Here is a 21,982-nt window from a genome sequence, read left to right on the forward strand (position 1 = left end):
GGGAAAGGCGGCCGAGTGTGCGTCTAGGCACCGACAACTCTCAGCATCGATTACCTGCCAGCCAGGAGCCCCCAGGCACGGATGGCCGAGGGCCAGACAGTAGGACAGTATCTCTCTGACCGTTGTCGGGAGGGGCGGGGTCAGCAGGTGCCTCGGGGGCCCCTCTCCAACTGGCACCGCAGGTTCCCTCAGGATAAAATCCACCCAAGACCCTTCTCTGCTGAGAGGCGTCTCCATCCTGAGCCCAGGGCCCTGCTGAGAGGGGCTGTGGTGCAGCTGCCAGCGCCCGGCCGAGCACCTGCTGGCCCGTCCAGGTGGGCCTGGTGGACGCCCCTCTATTTTGAACGAGGAGCAGGTGTTTGTCCCCAGAGAGACTGCCTTGCAATCTGCTCGGCAGAGAAGCCCAGCCTCCCAGTCAGCCTGCCCGCCCTTCACGGATGTTCCTTTTTTGTTTTCTCTTTTTGAGCAAGACGTGCACATAGAAATAAACTTCCACTGTGCACACACTACCTTCTGCAGAGCCCTGGTCCAGCCAGAGGGAAACGGGCCCAGGGACCGGTCGGCAATTAAAACCACAAACGCCTTCAATTCACTGAAATAGAAACAGCTTTGCAGAGGGGATGTTGAGAAACGAGCCCTCTGCAGTTCTTAGAACCAAACATAAAAACTCGCAGGAGCAAAGCTTCGGTCAAATGGAAGCTTTGCTCGCTCTTGCGTTGAGCTGTCCGTCTGCCCCCTCCCACCCGCCCCCCCCGAAACCTGGCAGCTTGCCGACCAAGTCAGATGCCGGGGAGTCAGAGCTGCCTCGCTTGCTCTGCCCACGTTCCTCAAGGAGGAAGTGGAGCCCAAGGATGGCTACGGGAGTTGTGGGGTGGAGGGATGGAGGGCTTCCTGGAGGGGACAACCAGGGGCCCAGCTGAGCAGGTGGGGGGAGGTGAGAACATCAGTGCCAAGGAGCCCAAGCCTCCGTCCTACCGGCCAAAGCTCAGATGCTCAGGGAACCTGGGGACAGCAAACCACCCCCTTCCCCAGACTTGAAAGCCCCCCGGCCCCTCCTCCAGGAAGCCCTCCTTGCTTTAGGAAGCCTGACACTGCTCGCAGATCAATCTCACTCTTCCTTGTCCTCACAGGGAGCCCTAGGAGGGGTGCAAAGAGCCGACTGGCCCTGTTTTGGCCAGGCCGTGGGCTTTGGGCACTCCTGCGGTCGTGCCGGGCCTGGCACTGTCTGCTGTGACAAGGGGTGAGCAGCGCCAGGAGCTGGCAGCTGGGCTGGCCCTACGTCGGTCACAGCACTGGGGGGCCCAGGGCACAGAATACAGATGCTCTGTCCCCTGGTCCGCTTTGCCGGCCCTCACCCAGGAACCAGACTGGTCAGTCTGAGACAACATCTCCCCTCAGACTCCCGGGCAGGACGGGCGGCACTGAGAAGAAACTCGGGGCAGCTTCTTGGGCAGCCCCGCCCCCGCCCTGGGCAGTGCCTCAGGTCCCTGCTGGCCCCAGGAAGCTCCTGCAGACCAAGGCCCGCCCTGGATGTTCGCCTGGGTTCCCGGGGTCCAGGGGCCATCTCCCGCAAAAGCTTTCGGCTAGAGATTACGACTGGCCCAGGATCCATCTCTTCCGGCTGGAGGTGCTTCCTCCAGCCACCCTGGACACACGTCCTTGCAGAAATCCACGCCCAGCTGTCCCGTCTGTGCTGCCTACTGTAGTCACTTTGTCGCCAGCCAGGGGCTCAGAGCCGCTGCCCAGCGGCCATCCGCAGGGACGCCCAGAGCCACTTGTGCTGAATGCCGGCAGCCTTGTGGAGCGCAGAAGTCGGCTCCACACCTGCCTGGTTGATGGGCCCCGTCACAGGGAAGGAAGCCACGGTCCCAGGCGGTGACGGCTTTGCTTATTTTCAGGGGCAGAGGCTCACGCCTTGCTGCGCTCCGGCACCTGGACCCACCTGTTCATGGTAAACTCCGGGCGGGACCTCCCTGTGATCCCCACTCCCTCCCAGCCCTTGCCGCTCCCTGATACATGGAGATTCAGGGGCTGTGCCCACGGGCTCAGGAGCCGTGCTGGGAGGGCAGTCAGCAGAGGCAGCTGCAGAGAGAGGAGCCCACGTGACAAGTCTGTGGGGCCATGTGGGCACAGAGGCCCCGTGTCTGACCCTGGGCCGAGGGGGCTGCACGAGCTCCCGCTGGGGGCTCGATGTGACCTGACCTGGCTTCACGAGATAACGCTTCCCGATGCACTAGATGGTGTCTCCGGCAACTCCAGGAGCACTGTAGCCTTTGGGAGCAATGAACACAGGTGACACCAAAACCCTCTCCGTCCTACCAGGCACTCCCGACAAATACCAGCGCCCGAACCTCCAGCCCCGTTAGTGGAGCCGGTTTCCCGACTGGACTCAGAGGGTCGGATGCACACACGGCATCTGGTTTCCAAAGCAACCCCGAAGGTGACGGTGTGACACCCAACGCTGGCAGAGATACACGACGGTCACGAGCATCGTTCAGCATCTGTCACCTCCTTTGGTAGCAAGGGACAAGCAGACATCCCGGCTTGGCACTGTGGGCGCCCCCATTATTTGTGGAGATGGAACTACCTGACCCCCAAGTCTGTAAACTGACAAAGCCCCTGACATTTGTGAAGTGTTTCTGTGTCCCAGGGGCCACACTGTATGGGAGAGTGAGAGTCTCCCGGGACCCGCATGCGGGTGGCCAGGGATGCCGGCTCCGTCTCCCGGGGCGGGGCACAGAGTGCAGAGAAAGGGTCATAAGGGGCCTGTGCAGCCCCACTCCCTCTGGGGGGTCCTTCATCAAGAGCCCTCCCTCCTGGGCTCCACGCTCTGACAGCAGTCGTTTCTCCAGGGCAGGAGAAACAAAAGCAAATTTAATTTATTGGCAATAGAAGTGGGAGTTCCCAGGCAGCTGTGGCCCGAGCTGTCGGCTCCTGGAGACCAGAGCCTCCCTGGAGATCCGTTTCCGTCTGAGTTCTGGCACGTGGGTACTTGGGTTCGACTGTAGTTCCTGCACCGTGACCCCAGCTCACAGTTTCTGGGAGGGTGGGGGGAAGTCGACCCAGGGGTGTCCCATCTCTTTTGCGACTTAGTTAAAAAGGTCAGGGAAGGAGTCCGTTAAAACGCAGCAGGAGGCCCCCCAGAAAGGGCTGGAATTAGCTCTAAATGCTATAAACGTCAACCAGGTGCTGCCCTTGGGCTGCCGGTGACCCCAGCCCCCAGGTCACTGTCTGGCAGCTCCCTTCAGTCCCTGTCAGGGGCAGGACAGGGAGGGGAGCTTTTGCTCTTTTGAGAACCCCCGGGTCCCCAGGGGACGGAGCAGGGATTTGGGGGCTTGAGGCAGAGCCACCAGGAGCCCCCCTGTGCCCAGGCCAGGGAGCCCAGTGGGTTGGGAGGGTGCCCACGCGCTGGGCTGGAGGGCGCCGGGGAACTGCCCGCAGCCTGGCCTCACTGCCGCCGCCCCCTTTTCGGCTCACCCTTGGGCCAGCGCAGCCTCCTGACAGGGTCCCAGTGTCCATGCCTGCACCCAGGCTGCCCCGAACAGCAGAGCCATCTCACCTGCTGGGGCCCAGGTGGAAGCCCAGGCCTCTTCTGCACACACGTCCCCTCGGCCTTCACATGGCCACTCGGAGATGCCTTTGCAGACCCTGACCCAGGCTCACGGACCCCACAGGGTTGCTAAAGGTTTCAAGCTCGGAGCAGAAAAGATGGACCCTGGAGCCCCAGACCTCACCACACCCTTCCTGCCGTGGCTGGTTCTCCCCATTTGATCCGCTCAGCTGTCAGAGGCACCTGTCCCACCACAGCAGGCTCGCGTGTGCTCCTCAAGTCCACCGGAGCTCAAGTTTGGCTCATCACGGTGTCGGACAGGACCCGGCAGGGAGCAGCCAGCACTCCAGTAGGCAACGTGAAGAGCTTGAGCCAAGGGGTACCTGACAAGGTGTGAAGAGGTGGGACTCCTGACAAGGTGTGAACAGGTGGGTCTGCCTGACAAGGTGTGAAGAGGTGGGACTCCTGACAAGGTTGGGCAGGTAGGACAACTGGCCAGGCCTAGTGCAGGATCCTGAGGCTCCCCAAGGGAAGCCCTTTCCACCCCAGGCCCGAGGGCCAGTGACGGAACCCACGGCCGCGGTGGGAGACGGCGCCCACTGCACAGCAGGGAGGAGATGGGGCAACATAGGCCGCGAGCTCACCTGCCGTCTCCCTCTACTCCTCCTGCACCTCCCACGGGCCTCACCTGGCTGGGGCAGGGCCAGCGATCCCGACTGCTGGGCTCTGTGTGTCCAGGCCCTGGCGGGACAGAGAAGGTGGAGGGATCTGGGAGAGGGGACAGGAGGACGCTGCTGGCATGCTGCCTGAGGCACCTCTTCATCTGGGTGGTAAGATGGGTCCATAGTCCCAGCCTCACAGGGTCACCACGGGGGTCAAATGAGAACATGTATGAAAGGCGGTTCTCGGCCTGCCTGGCCTGTGCCCCTCTTCCTCCCCCAGACCCCAGCCCTACCAGGGCTGTGTCCGCGCAGGGAGGCCAGAGGGCATCTCCTCTGCTGAAGACACCCAAGGCCCCGTCTTGGCTGTCCTGGGACTGTCCGGGGCTCTCTCAACGGCGGCCTGTGAGGTCTGTGTTCAGCCCTCTCCTGCTCCTGCATTTACCAAGGGGCCCTGTGCTGGCCGGGGGCTGAGATGATGCGGGCAGGCAGCCCACAGGGGCCAGCCCTCTGTCCGCAAGAGCCGTCCCTGTCCCGCATTCTGCCCCTGCCCTTGGAGTGTGGTCTAGTGGAGCTACTGGTGGCCCCCAAAACATACGTCCAGTCCTAACCCCCAGAACCAGTGAACGTGACCTTGTTTGGAAAAAGCGTCTCTGTGGATGCAATTAAAGATCTCAAGATGAGGTCATCCTGGAGTGGGGAGGCCCTAAATCCAAGGACAAGTGTCCTTAGGAAGAGCCAGAGAGGAGAGACACAGGGGAGAAGCCACGTGAAGACTGAGGCAGAGACGGGGGGACGCGGCCGCAAGCCCAGGGCCGCCTGGGCCTCCAGAAGCTGGAAGAGGCAGGAAGGACCCTCCCCTGGGCCCCCGGAGGGCGCCTGGCCCTGCCCACGCCCTGATTTTGGAATCTGGCCTCCAGATCTGTGCGAGAATAGATTTCTATTGTTCCGAGAGGCCTGGTCTGTTGCTGGTCTTTGCTGCTGTGGCCCCAGGACAGTCAGCCCCGAGACCAAGGAGTTTCCCACGGTCGCCGTGACAGACAGAAGCACAAAAGGTGTTTGGGGTTAGAGCTTTTTCAAAACATGAAGATCCGCCCCTGGAACCTTTCTGAGCGTCTTCTAGCTGCTCTCCAGATCCGACACTAAAGTAGGTATTTTTAATACATGAGACGGCATCTCTTAAAACAAGCTGTCAGGAAAATGAATTGCAGGAAGTTTAACTGGTGTTCACCCTGTCTTAGCGCCTTGCAATTATCCACCTCGAGAGTCTGCAGGCGCGTTTGACAGGGTGGGGGCCTCAGAGGCGCCTTGCTGTTCTAGGAAAGCCTCCCTTGGCTGGGATTGGCTGTCTGTTCGCCGCCAGCTCGCCGGGGCCGGCTGGTGTTTTTTCCCATCTTCTGGGCCTCTGAGCGCGCAAAGAGCCCACTGTCCTCAGGGCCCCCATGAGATCGGCGCCCCCCAAGCCCCGGGCCTGCGTGCGGCCACTGCCCTCACATGTCCCCTCCTCCTCAAACCCCGTGCAGCCCCCGGCGGAGCAGATGTCCCCGGCTGGGGCTCAGGTCCACCTCAGCAGAATGAGCCTTGGCACTGGGCGGAATCTGGTGCCCAGGCGTCGTGCCAGCCTGTGGGGACAGAGGGGCCTTCGGGCCGGCCGCTCTCCCTCCTGCCTCCTGCAAAAGCCACGTGGGCATCGCCGCAGGCGTCGGCACAGCACCCGCCACGACTCAGCTGCCTGACCCCTTGCTCGTGGGGCTCTCCGTCCTGCCTCCTGCCCTGGACGCTGGTGCCTGTGCTCCTGACCGGCCGTCCCCGGGAGACGGGCAGACCAGTGGGAGACCACCGGAGGGTGCTGTGCCACAGCTTGGCCCTGCCTCCCCAGGCCCGTCCCTGGGGTGGGGAGAACAAAGGGGTGATGTCACGGCGCTCCCCACACTGAGGACAGTCCAGAGTGGGGTCTCCAGACTACGGGTCCAACAGGGTCCCTGGGATGGAGAGATCCGTGCCCCCACCCGGTGCACCTTCTTCTGAAGGGTCCCCAGGAAGGGCTGGCAGCAATGGGAGCGGCCGGTGAGCCCAGATCAGGAGCGCCCGGGAGACAGGTCAGCACAGATGTAACTGCTTCTCCCCCATGCCCCCTGCACAGTGCTTCTGACCGTGCCCATCCCGTCGGGCACAGAGCCCAAAAGGGACCAGTTCACACATGAGCGAGTCTTTGATTTTGGCTCCGGACCAGCATGTCCTGGACGGCTCTACAGACGGGGCTCCCAAGTGACACGACCCAGAGGTACTTTCACTCCCTCCTGACCCTCGGGACCTGGAGGTTTGGGGTCCTGCCAAACAACTGGGAAGTTATGCTCTGGACCACAGTATCCCACGGCCTGCTGTGAGCGGTCACAGCTTAATAGCTCCTCGACAGGGATGATTCCCAAACAACCCCAGGAGTCTCTGAACTTCAGGAGGTTGGAAGTGGTGTGTTTTTTTAAACAGAGGAATCCTTTTTGGATTACTCACTGAAGAATGCTCTTAACCTTTAAATATGTCCAGAGAGAGTTATTGAAATTTACAATAAATCCACCTTTTAACAGACAAAGAGCTAAAAATGTTTAAGTCCAAATAATGTTGCACTTTCTCCACAAGCCTCAGTACAAGATTTACTCAGATGCAGTGGCTGTCTTCAACGTTATGTTTCCAGGATAACTGTGTTTCTTTTCATGTATTCTTTCGCAACATTATTTTAATAATCCCTTTGAACCAGGTCTTTTATCATAAGCTGCCTCAGATATTTTTGAAAGCAGGCAGTGTTTAAAATCCACAGATGACTTCCACGTGGGGTGCTGCACAAGCTCTCCTGTCATAACCTGTACAGTTGTACGCAATTTATCAGGCGATTGTTTTCAGACACAGGGCAAGCCACAGTGCACGACTGTGGCCCCTGAGAGCAGGGAAATCACAAGGTGGGCCCCACTGTCACCCAGTTCTCTTCCCGGGGACACTTTTCTGGTTGTGGCTTTAGGAGCTGGGGTCTGGGCAGAGCATGGCTACTCCAGCTGAGGAGGTAGAAACCGGAGCTTGGGGCTGCAGGAGGGGCTTCAATCTGCTGAAGAGGGGGACATGCATGCCCGTGGTAGGGTCCTCGGAAGCCTGTGGGGGGCCTTCCTATGGGTCTGGGCTGGCTGGGGTGTGTGCACAGACTGAAACCTCGAAGGGCTTATGGGAGGGCGGCTGGCGTTCTGGCAGAGCTGGAGGGGAGAGGAGTGCCCTCCCTAACACACCAAGTATCCTGCTGAGATGCCAGCAAGTCCACACCTTAGTAGTAAGGACCACGCCCTGGAGGAAGGCCAAGTCTAGACCCACCCTAACTAAGCCTAAAAGCAAAGGACAGTATCGCCAGTGGAGACTGAGCCCAGACTTGAATCCTCCCAGGACAGGAGGGCTGGGCTTTCCACAGAGCCGCACTAATGAGGCGTAAGCCCAGCCTCCACAAGTCCACGATAATCGGTCTGCAGCTGAACGGCGCTAAAACAAGAGCCAACACTCTTCAAGGGAAGAAAGTAGAATCCAGAGTCTTCAAGGTGTCAGCTACAATGTCCAGCGTAAGCAAAAAATGACGAGGTATGCAAAGAAATCAGACAACGTGACCCACTAATAAGAAAAAAGGAGGTCCGTGAAAACAGACCTCCGGGTGAACAGAGAGCGTGAGAAGTGTCAGGTGTGAAGGGGTACGATATGAACGCTCACCAAACTTTGATAACGTAAGGGTGCATGTTGATAGCCCGAGAGCAGCCATTACAAGAACAGGTTCGGAGAGGTAGACCTCGAAAAGTCAGTAGAGGGCTTCCCTGGTGGCGCAGTGGTTGAGAGTCCGCCTGCCGATGCGGGGGACACGGGTTCGTGCCCCGGTCCGGGAAGATCCCACATGCCGCGGAGCGGCTGGGCCCGTGAGCCATGGCCGCTGAGCCTGCGCGTCCGGAGCCTGTGCTCCGCAATGGGAGAGGCAACAGCAGTGAGAGGCCCGCGTACCGCAAAAAAAAAAAAGTCAGTAGAGGACCTAAACCGGATACTCTGGCTTCCCAGCCTGAGGACTAAGAAAGTGGAGCATGTGGGGAGGAAATCTCAGCAGGTGAGAGCTGGAAAAGGGTCTGTGCATTAACTGACACCAATCGTGGGGTTACCATCGACCCGCACACGCACGGACACACCCAAAGAACCAGAGCAGAGCTTCCGAAACCTGAACTGTGATATAAACCACCTCCAAGATCTAAGACTACACCCCGAATGGCGCACATAGGGGGAAGAACAGAATAGCACAGTCAAGAACCTGAAAACAGAACTGACATTGGAACCACCACCAACAGAGAGTAAGACAGAACTTCAGTTCTAACTGGGCTGATGGCTACAAGAAAAGAATCAACGAAAAACATCAACCTTCTCCAGAGGATTTTAACATAACCCCAAATACCACAACGGTATTGAAGATGTTTGGGAAGCGATCCAAAATCACTTGACATTGAAAGAACCGGAGAAATATGGTTAACTCTCAAGGAAAAGACAATTCATACACGCCACCCTCGAGAAGACTCAGATGATGGGATCACCAAAGACTTAACAGAAGCTATCGCAATCATGCTCCTTGAGGTAAAGGCAACCCTCCTGAAATGACCGAAAAGATAAAAGTTCTTAAAAGAGAAAAAGAAACCATGTTAAAAGGACCGATGGAAGCTTTAGAACTAAATAATACAACTTTGTCAACCACATTGACCCTTACGGAATAATACACCCGACAACAGCAGAATACATGTTCTGCGCGTGTGCATGTATCACCCGCCAACACAGACCATTATCTGGGACCAGAGTACACACATTAACACCGTTAAAGAACGGATATCATGCAAGCATGTTCTCTGAACATATGGAATTAAATGAGAAATCAATAACAACATGTTAGCTGGAAAATCACCAAACATTTGGAAGTTAAACAACACACTTCTAAAAAGGAAGCTCTTTCTGAAGAGAAATGAGAAAATATTTTGAGCTGAATTAGAATACAGCATTTCAAGGGTTTTGAGATGCTACTAAAGCAGTAGTTAGGAGAAAGTTTTTAGCATTACGTGTTTATATTATAAAAGAATTGAAAGAAATCCCAGGTCTTGAATTAATTGTCTAAGCTTCCACCTTAAGAAATCTAGGAAAATAAGAACAAATTAAACCCAAAGCAAGCAGAGAAATGAAATGCAGATAGGAGCAGAAAGACAATTAAAAAAACCAATGCAATCAATAGCTTGTTCTTTACAAAGAACAATAATACGGATAAACTCCTAGGCATACTCTGACCAAGGACAAAAGAGAGAAGACACAGATTACCAATACTAGGAATGAAAAAGGAGATATCATCACAGACCCCACAGACATCATAAGGATGATAAATGAATACTACAAACAACCCTATGCCAACTTAGTTAAAATGGACCAATTCCTTGAAAGATACAAGTTGCCAAAACTTACTCAGGAATAAATACGTAACCTGAATATCCCTATTAAAGGAACTGAATTAGAAACGTTCCCATAAAACTTCAGGCCCAGATGGTTTCACTGGAGTAGTCTACCAAACCTTTAAAGAAGAAATAATACCAATTCCACTCACTCTCTTTCAGAAAACAGAAGAGGTGCCAATACTTTCCAACTCATTTCATGAGGCCAGAATTATCTTGATACCAAAACCAGATAAAGACATTACAAGAAAAGAAAATTATAGACCAATATCTCTCATGAACATAGACCCAAAATTCTCAATAAAATATTAGCAAGTCAAATCCTGCAACATATAAAAAGGATAATACACGACCAAGTAAGTTTGTCCTAGGACTGTGAGACTGGTTCAACATTAAATTAATCAATGTTTTCCACCAAAATGAGGTACCTAGTATACTCAAATTCACCGAGACGTAAAGGGAAGTGGTAGTTTCCAGGGGCTGGAGGATGGGTGGATGGGGAGCAGTTGTTTAAAGGGTTTCTGTTTGGGAAGATGAAGAAAATTCTGGAGATGGATAACGGTGATGATTGCACAACAGTGTGAATGTACTTAATGTCACTGAACTGTGCGTCTGAAAATGGTAAAATGGTAAATTTTATGGTATGTATATTTTACCACAATAAAAAATTAGTATCATTCACCATATTAGCTGACTAATGAAGAAAAGCCATACGATCATACCAACAGATGCAGAAAAAGCATTGGACAAAATTCAGCGTCCATTCATGATAAAAACTCTTAGCAAACAAGGCATAGAACGGAACTTTCTTCACCTGATAAAAAACATCTACTAAGGGCTTCCCTGGTGGCGCAGTGGTTGAGAGTCCGCCTGCTGATGCAGGGGACGCGGGTTCGTGCCCCGGTCCGGGAAGATCCCACATGCCGCGGAGCGGCTGGGCCTGTGAGCCATGGCCGCTGGGCCTGCGTGTCCGGAGCCTGTGCTCCACAACGGGAGAGGCCGCAACAGTGAGAGGCCGGCGTACCGCCAAAAAAACCACAAAAAAACAAAACAAACAAACAAACAAAAACATCTACTAAAAACTTAAACCCTCATACTTAATTGTAAACACTGAAGACTTTCTCTCTAAGCTCAGTAACAAGGCGAGGAAGTCTTTTCTTCCACCCCTATTAAATATTATACTAGAAGTTGTAGCTAGGCCAGTAAGGCAAGAAAAGGAAATTAAAGAACTGGAAGGGATGAAATCAAACTTTCTCTATTCACAGACAACATCACTGTCTACATAGAAAATCCCAGGGAACCTACAAACGAATTTCTAGAATTAATAAGTTATTATTATTATTAATTATTAATTATTATTATTATTATCACGGTTACAAGATACAACATCAGTAACTAAAAATCAATCACATTTATATATACCGGCCATGAAAAATTGGAAATAGAAAAAAATTTTAAGTACATATATAATAATTCCCCAAACATGAATATTTAGATATAAATGTAACAAAATATGTGTAGGATCTCTGTGCTGAAAACTACTGCTGTTGAAAAAATCAAAGAAGACCTAAACAAATGGGGAGCTGTAGTGTGATCATGCATCGGAGAGGCTCAATGTTAGGGTGCCACGTCTCCCCACACGATCTATAGATTAACACAATCCAATCAAAATCCCTGTAGGCTTTTTTGTAGGTACTGAAAATCTGATTCTAAAATTTATGTAGAGAGCAAAGCAACTAGAGTAGCCAAAACAATTTTGGAAAAGAACAAAATTGGAGGACTCGTGCTACTTGAAAGACTTCCTATAAAGCTACAGTGGTCAAGACTGTGGGGCTGGGGACAGTACAGACACATAGATTAAAGGAACAGATGACAGTCTGGATAGAACCCCACACAGGAGGTCAGGTGATTTTTTAATTAAGGTGCAAAAAAACTCCAAAGGAGAAAAGATCATCTTTTCACAAGCGGTATTGGTCATGGACATGTGTATGCAAATAAGGTACCTACATCTCACACCCTATAGAAAAATTAACTCAGAATAAAACATAGAACTATAAAGATTCCAGAAGAGAAGAGAGAAAAAAACTTAGTGACCTTGGATTAGGTACAATAGCAAAAGCACGATCCATTAAATGTTTTGGGAAGTTGGGTTTTGCCAACATTCCTACTTTTTGCTCTGTGACATGCAATGTTAGCAAATACAAAGATAAGCCACAGAAGGGGAGAAAATATTTGCAAATCACATATCTGGCAAAGGACTTAGATGCAGAATATATTTTAAAAACTCTCAAAAGTCAACAATAAGAAAACAACCCGATTTTAAAAATAGGCAAACTATGGGAACAGACACTTTGCCAAAGGAGATACACAGATTCCAAGTAAGCACCTGAAAAGATGCTTAATGTCATGAGTCATTAAGGAAACGCAAATTAAAACCTCAACAAGATACCACCACACTCCCACTGGAATGGATAAATGAAAACAAAACAACCAAACCAGACACTGACGATACCAGGTGCTGGCCGGGATGCAGAGAACTGTCTTTCCACGTTGCTGGGGGACATTCGAAATGGCAAATCCACTTTTGGAAAGGTCTGGTAATTTCCTATAAAGTTAGATACACAGTTTGTATGAGCCAGAAATCTGCCTCCTAAGTGTTAACTCGAGAGAAATGAAAGCATGCGTTCACACACTGTCCTGTACGTGAATATCTACAGCGGCTTCACTCATAACTGCTCAAAACTGGAAACGACCCAAATGTCTTTCGACCAGCGAATGGGTGAACAAACGGTGGAACATCCGTACGATGGACTCGTACTCCATGCTATTGACACAGGTGACAACATGGATGAATCTTAGGGCATTACGTAATCAAAGGAAGCCAGGCTCAGAGGTTCCACGTACCTGGCGTCAGAGTCAGGCCCAAGGCCGTCCGAGGGGTGGGGCGGGGTGGGTGAGGGGATGGGGGTGTGCAGAGACTCCACGGGCGACAGGACCGGGCTCTCTCTTTGGTGGTGGTGGTTACAGGGCTCTATGTATTTGTCAAAACGCATGGATGTAAACAAAAGGAAAATGATTGTTCCTGGATGTAAACTTAAACCTAAGAAAACAGAAAAGCCTGGATCTGGTATCTTATCATTTTTCCACCTTCCCCGTAACCAGCCGGCTCTCGGTGATCACGCACTCAGAACGCCGCAGCAGCTTCCTAACCGTCCTCCCTGACCCCCGCTGAGTTCTCAGCGAGGCAGACAGAATGGTCCCCTGAAATGTATGTCACATGGCTCCTTGCTCAGAGTCTCCCGTGGGGCCCATTCTTCCCGGATGAGGGACACTGCGTGCCCTACGTGATCACCTGTCACGTCTGGTCCTGCCCTGGGCTCACCTGCTTGGCCACGTCGCCGCGGCAGGTGCCGGCGGCCACAGTCCTGTACCTGTTGCTCCCTCTCCTGGAACCTTCCTCCCCAGATGCTGTCACACCTGCCCTTCCCTGCCGCTGTGAGGCCTCTCCTGTTCACCTTTTCTCTGCTGCCCTCCTTACTATCTACCATTTGTACGTTGTACTTATTTATTTTGCTAATTGTCTGTCTTCTCCGCCGGGATGTGTACTTCACGGGGCGGAAACCTTTGCCAGTTTTGTTCCCTGCGGGACCCGTGGGGCCTCACACACGATGCTCATTGAGTAGGGGTGGAAGGGGGTGAGGGAAGCGGCTGTCATCACAAGCGACAGGAGGGGGTTCTTCATGCGCACGGTGCTGCAGAGACCTGGCTCAGGCCCTCGGGCAGCGAACGCTTCTCGGAGGAGCTGGACGGACGCTGAGGGCGGCCCCTGAGCCTACAGGTATGGGAACAATGCCAGACCCAGGGGTTTCCTGTAGGACCTGACGCGTGCATGCAGACCCCCAGGGCGGGACTGAGCATGGACCACAGGATCAGCTCCCAGCTCCGGCACGCAGAGCTTTCTAGGGAGGAGACGGGCTCTTGTTCCCCTAAAACGGCGAATCAGAGGGCCCGTCTCTCCCGATGCCGCGTTTTGTTGTGTGTGGGCCCCTGAGCCCTTCCTCGGCTCCTGGACCAGCCGGCAGGTGAGGAAGCTGAGGCACAGACGGTCACACCGCTCGCCCAGGCCCTGCAGCTGCCCGCGGAGAAGCTGGGGTCTGACCTCGGGTCCTGGGCTGCCATAGGCGAGAAGCCCCAAAGGGCCCCTTTCCGGGCTCCTGGGTGCACTGGCCTGGCCACCCTCCCCCTCCCGCACCAGCCCCGGGGCATGAAGCTGCCCCCACAGGCGCACCTGGGTGAAGTCCCCAAAGGGGGCAGGGATCGCAGCAGGTGGGTGGCTCCACCTGGGCCCCTTGCGGGAGCAGCAGCCCAGGGCCGGCGCTGGGCCTGGCTTGGATGCCCCCCCCCTCTGGGCCTCAGTTTCCCCTTCCTCTCAGGGCCAGGCTTTCACCAGGGACGGCAGGGGCCAGGTCTGATGCCAGGCGTTGCCAGGTCGGAGCGGGGGTCTTGGGGACCAGGCAGCCGCCACAGCTGGGCACCACCGCTCCCCCCACCCCCAGGTGCCGAGCACCGGCCCGGTTCCTGGCGGTGATGCAGCGGGCGCAGGGCGAGCGGCTGCCTGGGGCCTTCGAGCTCCCCAGGAACGTTCCTAGGACCCTTGGGTTCTTTCCTGCCCAAAGGTACCCCACCCCCGAGGGAGGACCCGGCACCCAAACAGCCTTCACAGGACGAGGCCTTGGACCCTGATCTTTCATCTCTGACTGACTCATGGAGACACGGTGTACGTTCACCGAAATCACTCCTTTATCTAAGCTCCATGAGTTTTGATACATGCGCCCGCAGCACGGGCAAGACACAGAACATTCACCACCCACTGCCGACACACACACACACACACACCCCCGCCTGTGCCCAGGTCACGTGATCAGAGTCGTACAGTCGGGGGCCTGTTGAGGCTGGCTTCCGACCCCCGGCACGGGGCATGCACTCCTGACCACTGCATCTTAGGCACCAAAGAAAGGCTTGAAATCCCGTCCGACAAAGGCCTGGTGCAGCCACACCCTAGACGGACAGTCAGGGCGGGAGGGGCAGGGCAGCTGGGGTCCAGCGGGGACACAGTCTCCCTGGGGAACAATGGGAGAGCTCTGGAGATGGGTGGTAAAGCTTTATGTTATGTATCTTTCACTCTAACAGAAAAAAAGAACAAAAGGCTTGTGATTCCTCTCCCCTCGAAACAGACGCTCGATAACCAGACGGGAAGTTTGCTGCTCCTCTGCTGGAGGGAACGGAGGCCTCCAGCACCACCTGGCCCGGCCTCACTGTCCTGCTGCTGCCCATGGGAGAGCACCCTGTGCCGGCACCAAAGCTCATGGCCAGAGCCCCGGTCCTCCTGCGGCTGAGACTCCAGACGCGGGGGACGGGCTGCCGGCCCTAAGCTTGAGGGCGTCCCCTGGGGCGGCCGCTCACAGGGGTCCCTGCCCTCCTCACTGCCGCGGAGCCTCGGGACAGACCCTGTGCTCATGCAGAAGCGCAGCAGGAGTTTGCCAGATCGAGGAGTCCCGTCGCACGTCAGTACAACACACGCGCGAACCGTGGACCTCATCCAGCCACTGTCTCAGCAACAGCCTTTCTGGACCAGGGTCTGATGGGAAACCACGCCTTGTGCTCAGGGGCTGTGTCTTTAATCCCCTTTAATACAGAACAGCCCCTCGGCCGGTCTTGGACTTTCACGATCTGGGCACCTTGTGAGCACAGGGCAGCTGCCTTTAGAACATCCCTCAATTTCGGGGACAAAGGGATACGTGGAGGGTCCGCTTTCTGGGCAGGGGTGCCGTGTCCTCAGTGCGTATACAGCAGGAGGCCCACGATGGCCCCAGTCCTGGGGGCGCTCACTCTGGCGTCTGCCCGCTTCCCCAATATAACGTTACTCTCGGAGGCCTGTGACTCGCCCAACTTCAGCCACGAGTAGCAGTGTCACTGAGGCCGAGTCGGCTACAGGGGAAGCAGCAGCGGCTCCACGAATGGGGTGCCAACAGGTGGATGGATGGGGGAGGAGGGCACCGGGCGCAGCTGGTGGCACAGGACAGAAACAGAGAAAATGATCGATGCCCTGATTTTACTGGAACCAATTTTCTTCCACTTTGTGGAGACGGGTCTCGGCTGCCTCTGCCTCCGCGGAATCACGTCAGACTTTAATGGCCTTGGCGCTGAGGACACCGCCGGGTCCATGTGCCCACAGACACGAGTCCCCCCGGCACGAGCCCTGCCCAGGGCCAGCGCCCCTCCTGCAGCGAGGAGCACTGCTGCCGGTGGCACTGAATGTGGAGGCAGACGATGAGGCCGGGCTCCCGGGGTGGCCCACCCCGCGCAGCTGCTGCCGGGGCCACGGGGCCTGGAAGACGGCGACCATGAAGTGACGACCGAGAGCTCAGCCGCGCCGACGCGGCTGCCTTAGGGCGGCCTCGCTGGGTGGGGGTGCAGATGCCCTGTGGTCACTAATTCACCCTTCCCGGGGCGCGGCCACGTGCAGAGGGGCTGCTGTGACCTGGGAGCCTCCTAGAGGTCCTCTGTCGGCCCGCCCTGGCAGAGCACTGAGCTCCCGGGAGGGGGACACCTACCCCCGGCTGAGCCTCACGAGGACTGGGTTTACGCTGCCCCAAGGACACTTGCCGGTGACTGCACGAGGCCACCGCTGGGCACTCACCACCGCCGGGCACTCACCACCGCCGGGCACTCACCACCGCCGGGCACTCACCACCACTGGGCACTCATCACCGCTGGGCACTAACCACCACTGGGCACTAACCACCACTGGGCACTCACCACCGCTGGGCACTCACCACCGCCGGGCACTCATCACCGCCGGGCACTCATCACCGCCGGGCACTCACCACCGCCGGGCACTCACCACCGCCGGGCACTAACCACTGCCGGGCACTCACCACCGCCAGGCACTAACCACCACTGTGCACTCACCACCGCTGGGCACTCACCACCGCTGGGCACTCACCACCGCTGGGCACTCATCACCGCCGGGCACTAACCACCACCGGGCACTCACCACCGCTGGGCACTCACCACCGCTGGGCACTCATCACCGCCGGGCACTAACCACCACTGGGCACTCACCACCGCTGGGCACTCACCACCGCTGGGCACTCATCACCGCTGGGCACTCACCACCGCTGGGCACTCACCACCACTGGGCACTAACCACCACTGGGCACTCATCACCGCTGGGCACTCACCACTACAGGGCTCTAAGCTCCACTGGGCAGCATTAAGCATAAATCCTGGACCAGGGCGCTGGGCGCTCTGCCAGCAGGTGCCCATCAGCATCGAGGGCTGGAGGTGACCCTATTCCTGGGGCGTCTCTGGCTGTGGCCCAAGGTCTGGACTCTGCTCACGTGCCCACCCACTGCAGGTGTGGCCCCCCAGATCCTGCCCCCCCCAGAGGCACAGATGACTCTGTACTTTGGAGGGAAAGGATCCCCTTCTAGTAACTGAGCTCTGGAGACAGCCAGTGATGGGGACAGGAGGGCGCGAGCGACCACAGTCAGGCACACGCTCAGCCCCCAGGCCTCTGCCACTAAGGCCTCCTCGGGTCGCTGCCCTCCCGGCCAGCTGCCCGGTCAGCGCCCAGTACACTCTCACAGGACGGATGGACACGGGCCCCACCGGACCCGCAGCTGCGACACAGAGCCTGTGATGGCAGGACCTCATCACGCTGAGGTCAGAGCACGAGGCCAGGCCTGAAACGCAGTGGACCAGACACGACCAGGGTCAGCCCACCTGTGTGGGGACCACTGCCTGCCCTGGGAGATGCCTGAGTGAGCAGGGACAGCGCTGCCCAACAGGGAGACCCCACAGTCCCTGGCACGTGCTGTCTTCCACTCCAGAAGTCGGCCCTGGGCCCAGCAGTCTGTTTAGGAGGATTGAATCCAGTTCCCTCTGGGGTCCAGGGAGGGGCCGGACCGTCCTCAGGCAACGTGGCAGGCCCTGAGGCCTCCTCCTCCCAGACTCCCCCATTGACCTGAGGCCCAGGGTCTGGGGCCTTCGCTGGCCTGCAAGGCCCTGTCCTCACCGTAAGCTCCTCTTGCCCCCTGTCCACCCCCAGCCCCCGGCTACACGCCCAGAAAATGCCCAGCTGTGGCCAGCAATGACAATTCCAAGCGGCTCAGAAATCTAATCACTGAACCACCTCGTTTCTAAACACGACTTCTGTTTGCAAGTGTCCAGGACGGAATCTCACAGGTGTGGAGGGCTGACAGGCCTTGTGGGATACAGTTGGGCTGGGAGGGGCCCCCGTTTTGGAAAGTAGGGTCATTTGATTGGTCAACATCGCCACACGCCCAAACGTGGTCCATGAGAGGCAGACGCACGGAGGCAGGCACCCAGCCCCTCTTTGGACAGATGTCACAGTTTAAAAACGGCGGACGTTGGCCCAGATCTGCCAGGTGGCCCAGAAGCCCGTGTGGGGAACGTAAAATCCCCTGGGGAAACCTCTCCTGGGATGGCGGATGGTAGTGCAGAAGAGACGCAGCGGGGAGCAACGCCAGGGCTGAGCTCCCCCGTGAGGAGCGTTCTTTCAGGCACAGGAAGCAGCCCGCATGCAGGAGCCCACGGAGCCTCGCGGGAGCCGTCAGCATCAGAGGGAAGGGCACCTTCCACAACCGGCCCGTCAGTCTCTCCCAAGCACACGGCCAAGGCCTTTAAAAAAAATGGAAACTCTGATCTCTGAGGGCGCCAGGAAGCCAGCAAGTATTGAGTAAACTCTCGGCAGTGCTACAGCTGCGGGCACAAGAGCGGTCCTTCCGCAGCGCGTGCTATAGCTGCGGGCACAAGAGTGGTCCTTCCGCAGCGCGTGCTCAACAGACACCTGTCTAGTGGACGCATGAGCAGGACACGCCCCGGCCCACATCAGCATCACAGCCTCTGACCAAAAGGATTCCTGGGAGTGGCCCTTTGGGAGGCGAGGCCATGTCACTGAGGTGTCTGGTTCCATGACCAAGAGAGAGTGAGGATGCTTTAGGGGGAGGCCGTGCTCCCTCTGCTGTTGTTGTTTTTTCTGGATGATCCAAATGCCGGCTGCTCCTGGCTGAGCCACAGGGGCCAGAGAGGACAGGGGTCTGAGGGGAGCATCCCCTTGGAGGGCAGTGGGCACTGCTGACCCCGAGCTGCTGACCTGAGCCGGACACGTCCAACCTTCATAGGCAGGTGTCATGGCTGCTGTCCCCCAACCCCCCAACCCTGGGCACAGCCCATCGAGACCTCACAGGAAGCCGGGAGGTCATTCCCACTGTTCACTGCATCCGCCCTGCTTGCCACTGCTTCTGGCACAGGAGAGGCATCAGTAGAGAGGCGGCCGCCTCTGACTCATCTCCCCGCCGCACGTGGCTGCCGGGGCCACTCCATGCAGGGACACCCGGAGCCACACGTTTTCAGCACAGGCGACGGGGGACCCGAAGCTTAATTCTGCCCACCGGGTCCATCTTGGTGGTGGCTTGTGGAGGGTCAGCCGCAGCCCAGGAATGGACATGCAGACGGCATCTCTTGTCCCCCAGCACGCCAGCTCTCCTACCCTGGCACACCCGTCATACTCAGAGGCAACAACATCAATTCTGCTGGGAAGCTGCGGATGGCTCAGGCATGAAACGACAGCCAGACGGGACAGCCCAGAGCGCCCACCCCACCCCCACTCAGCCCAGCTCCTCCTTTCCCATCCCACCCTGAGATGGAGGACGCCCCCCCACCCGCCTTCATGGCTACCCACATTCTCAGGCCACGATGCCGTTGAAAGCGGTGTCTCTGCCAGGACCTGCTCCCATGGACACCCTCCTCCTTCCATTTCGGGGCCCTGCCTGGAATGTCCCCGCCTGAGAAGCCTCTCCCAGGGTCGGAATACCCCTTCCTGGCCAGGCCGCCTCGTCCAAGCCAATTCCCCGGGGAGGGCTGCCCCCTGGGTTCCCGCGCACTTCGCCCAGACCCTCAGAGGACCATGGGTCACCCGGCTCCAGTGTTATCCACCTTACATGGGCCCCCCGCCTGCCACCACGCCTAGTACCTTAGGATTTTCCAACAGAAACAGCGTCGACACCACCACCAGCAGCAAGAGTGCTTCCGAGAGCTTCTCCACGCCAGGAGCCAAACAAGCACTTCCCACACCTTCCCCCTTGAATTTCCACCTTCAGAGGTGGGGGGCTGTGATTGCCCCATTTCACAGATGGGAAAACTGAGGCTAAATTAAGGAACTGGCCCAAGACAGCATCAGGCCAGGAGGCACAGGGGGAGCAGTCCTGGCGGGGGCGGTTCTGCTACAGAGGAGACGGACCACAGGGCCTTTTGAGAAGCTGATGGAAGGGACTCTCTCCCGAAAGAGGCCGGCACCAGCACACACAAGGTTACCCTACATCTCGGGGAACATGGAGACAGCTTTGGCCCATGCACAGACGCCCCTCCCCTGGAGAGGTCACTGATCCAGGGCTCCAGCCCCCTTGATGGAAGGAGGGGATGAGATAAGGGGGGCTGAGACCTGGCAGCCCTGGAGCGAAAGGGGGGAAGAAGTGGGGGTCAGGCTGCCCTCAAGCCCCACCCCCCCTGCCGCACCCCCCTCACCCCTTCCCAGCTTCCCAGGAGTAAACTTCCTTTGGGACACTTCTCCAACTTCCTGTACCCAGAGGGTACACAGACCAGAAATTACTGTTGGGGTGAGGGAAAGAGACGCGCTGAGGCTTCCCTGAGGGTGTGCCTTGGACCCTTGCCCCAGGGGAGACCCTGGCCTGGTGCCCTCTGACTCCTGCTCCCCTGAAGAGTCTGCTCACCTGGATGACGACCTTGACCTTGGCGGTGCCCACGATGGGCGTGCACACCAGGCCACCAGGGTGCTGGCCGTCGGCGCTGCGGTTCTGCTGGCCCATGGTGAAGAGCATGGGCACGGCCAGCAGGCCAGAGGCCAGCCAGATAGCACTGATGAACTTCTTGGTGCGGCTGCGGGACATGAGGGTCTTGGCCTTGAAGGGGTGGCAGATGGCCAGGTAGCGTTCCACACTCAGGCTGGCCACGTTGAGGGCTGTGGCATAGGTGCAGGCGTCGCGCAGGAAGTAGTAGCCGCGGCACACGGCATCGCCGAAGGCCCAGGGGTGGTGCACCCAGATGAAGTTGTACAGCTCCACGGGCATGGCCAGCAGGAGGATGAGCAGGTCAGACAGCGCCAGGCTGCCCAGGTGGTAGTGCACCGTGCTCTGCAGGTTCTGCAGGGACTTCTTGCGCGCCAGCGTGAACGCCGTCACAGAGTTGCCCACCGTGCCCACCACAAAGAGCGCCAGGTACACGATGGTCACCAGCACCTTGGAGTAAATGTCCGTGTTCACGTCCAGGTCGCTGCTGGGCGCCGCTGGGACGGGCTCTGACAGGTTGCCGGAGCTGTTGCCGAAGCCCGGGGCCAGGAGCGCCGCCTCCAGCCCCGATGGAGGTAGCAAGAAGGGGTCGCCAGCCTGGGAGACCCGTGGGCCGGGCGCCGAGCTGTTGAGGTGCATGTCCCGCGCGCCGGGCGGGGTGGGCGCGTCTCAGGCAGGGACAGAGCAGAGGGAGCCCGAGGGGTGGGCGTGAAAGGCAGAGGGGGCGCGCCGTCCAGCCGGGAAGCGCCGACCCCTGGTCCGTGCCAGCCTAGAGCGCTCGGGGCTTGCACTCACCGGGGGCTGCGCGCTTTCCCGGCTTCCTCCGAATACCAGACCCCACGGTTCCTCGGGCCCCGGGGCGGCAGCGCCGGCTCCAGCTGAGAGCGCCTGGCTGGCTGGGGCTCGGGCTGCGCGGGGCGAGCCTGTGGTGCCGAGCGGAGCGCACGCCTGGCTGTCCGGAGCGCTCTCTCCTCGTTCGTGCTCTCCGCGCACCCCGCTCCGCGTACCTCCAGCCGCGCCAGCCCCCTCCCGGGCTCCGCGCCTCCCCTGAGCCGGCGGCGACTGGCGCGCCCAGCCGTGGGGGACGCTGGAGGGGAGAGGAGGCGGCCCCAGCCACTGTCTCCGCCCCGCAAGGGGGCAGGGCTGGCTGGTCGCCCCCGCGCCCTCGCAGGGCCCATCCGGGCTGGGGGGAGCGCCCCAGGGACCTGGGATTCCCGCGGGGTGCGCAGGGAGTGTCGGCTCTTTCTAGCCACCCTCCTCAGGCAGCTCGGCCTCCGGGCCCAGGTCTTCCCAGCTTCTTATGCCCCGCCTCCCCAAGGGAACTGCCCCCGGGTCGCCTGTAGCTCGCTAGGTGGGGGAGAGGAGGTGAGGGGGTGGGGGTCCCAAGGAGGA

The 21,982-nt window shown here is 57.7% G+C and overlaps 1 protein-coding gene across 1 annotated transcript in view; it reads right to left on the reverse strand.

Annotated features, from left to right (window-relative positions):
- The window catches only part of NTSR1 (neurotensin receptor 1), a 46,189-nt gene extending 24,960 nt beyond the window's left edge, over positions 1-21,229 (reverse strand). The window contains exon 1 of the mRNA XM_004282338.1: positions 20,516-21,229. Coding sequence (XP_004282386.1) covers positions 20,516-21,229 — 714 coding nt within the window. The remainder of the gene's footprint in view (positions 1-20,515) is intronic.
- Between the last annotated feature and the right edge of the window lie 753 nt (positions 21,230-21,982).

The sequence above is a fragment of the Orcinus orca genome, chromosome 16, assembly GCF_937001465.1.
Source record: "Orcinus orca chromosome 16, mOrcOrc1.1, whole genome shotgun sequence".
Classification (NCBI taxonomy): Eukaryota; Metazoa; Chordata; class Mammalia; order Artiodactyla; family Delphinidae; genus Orcinus; species Orcinus orca.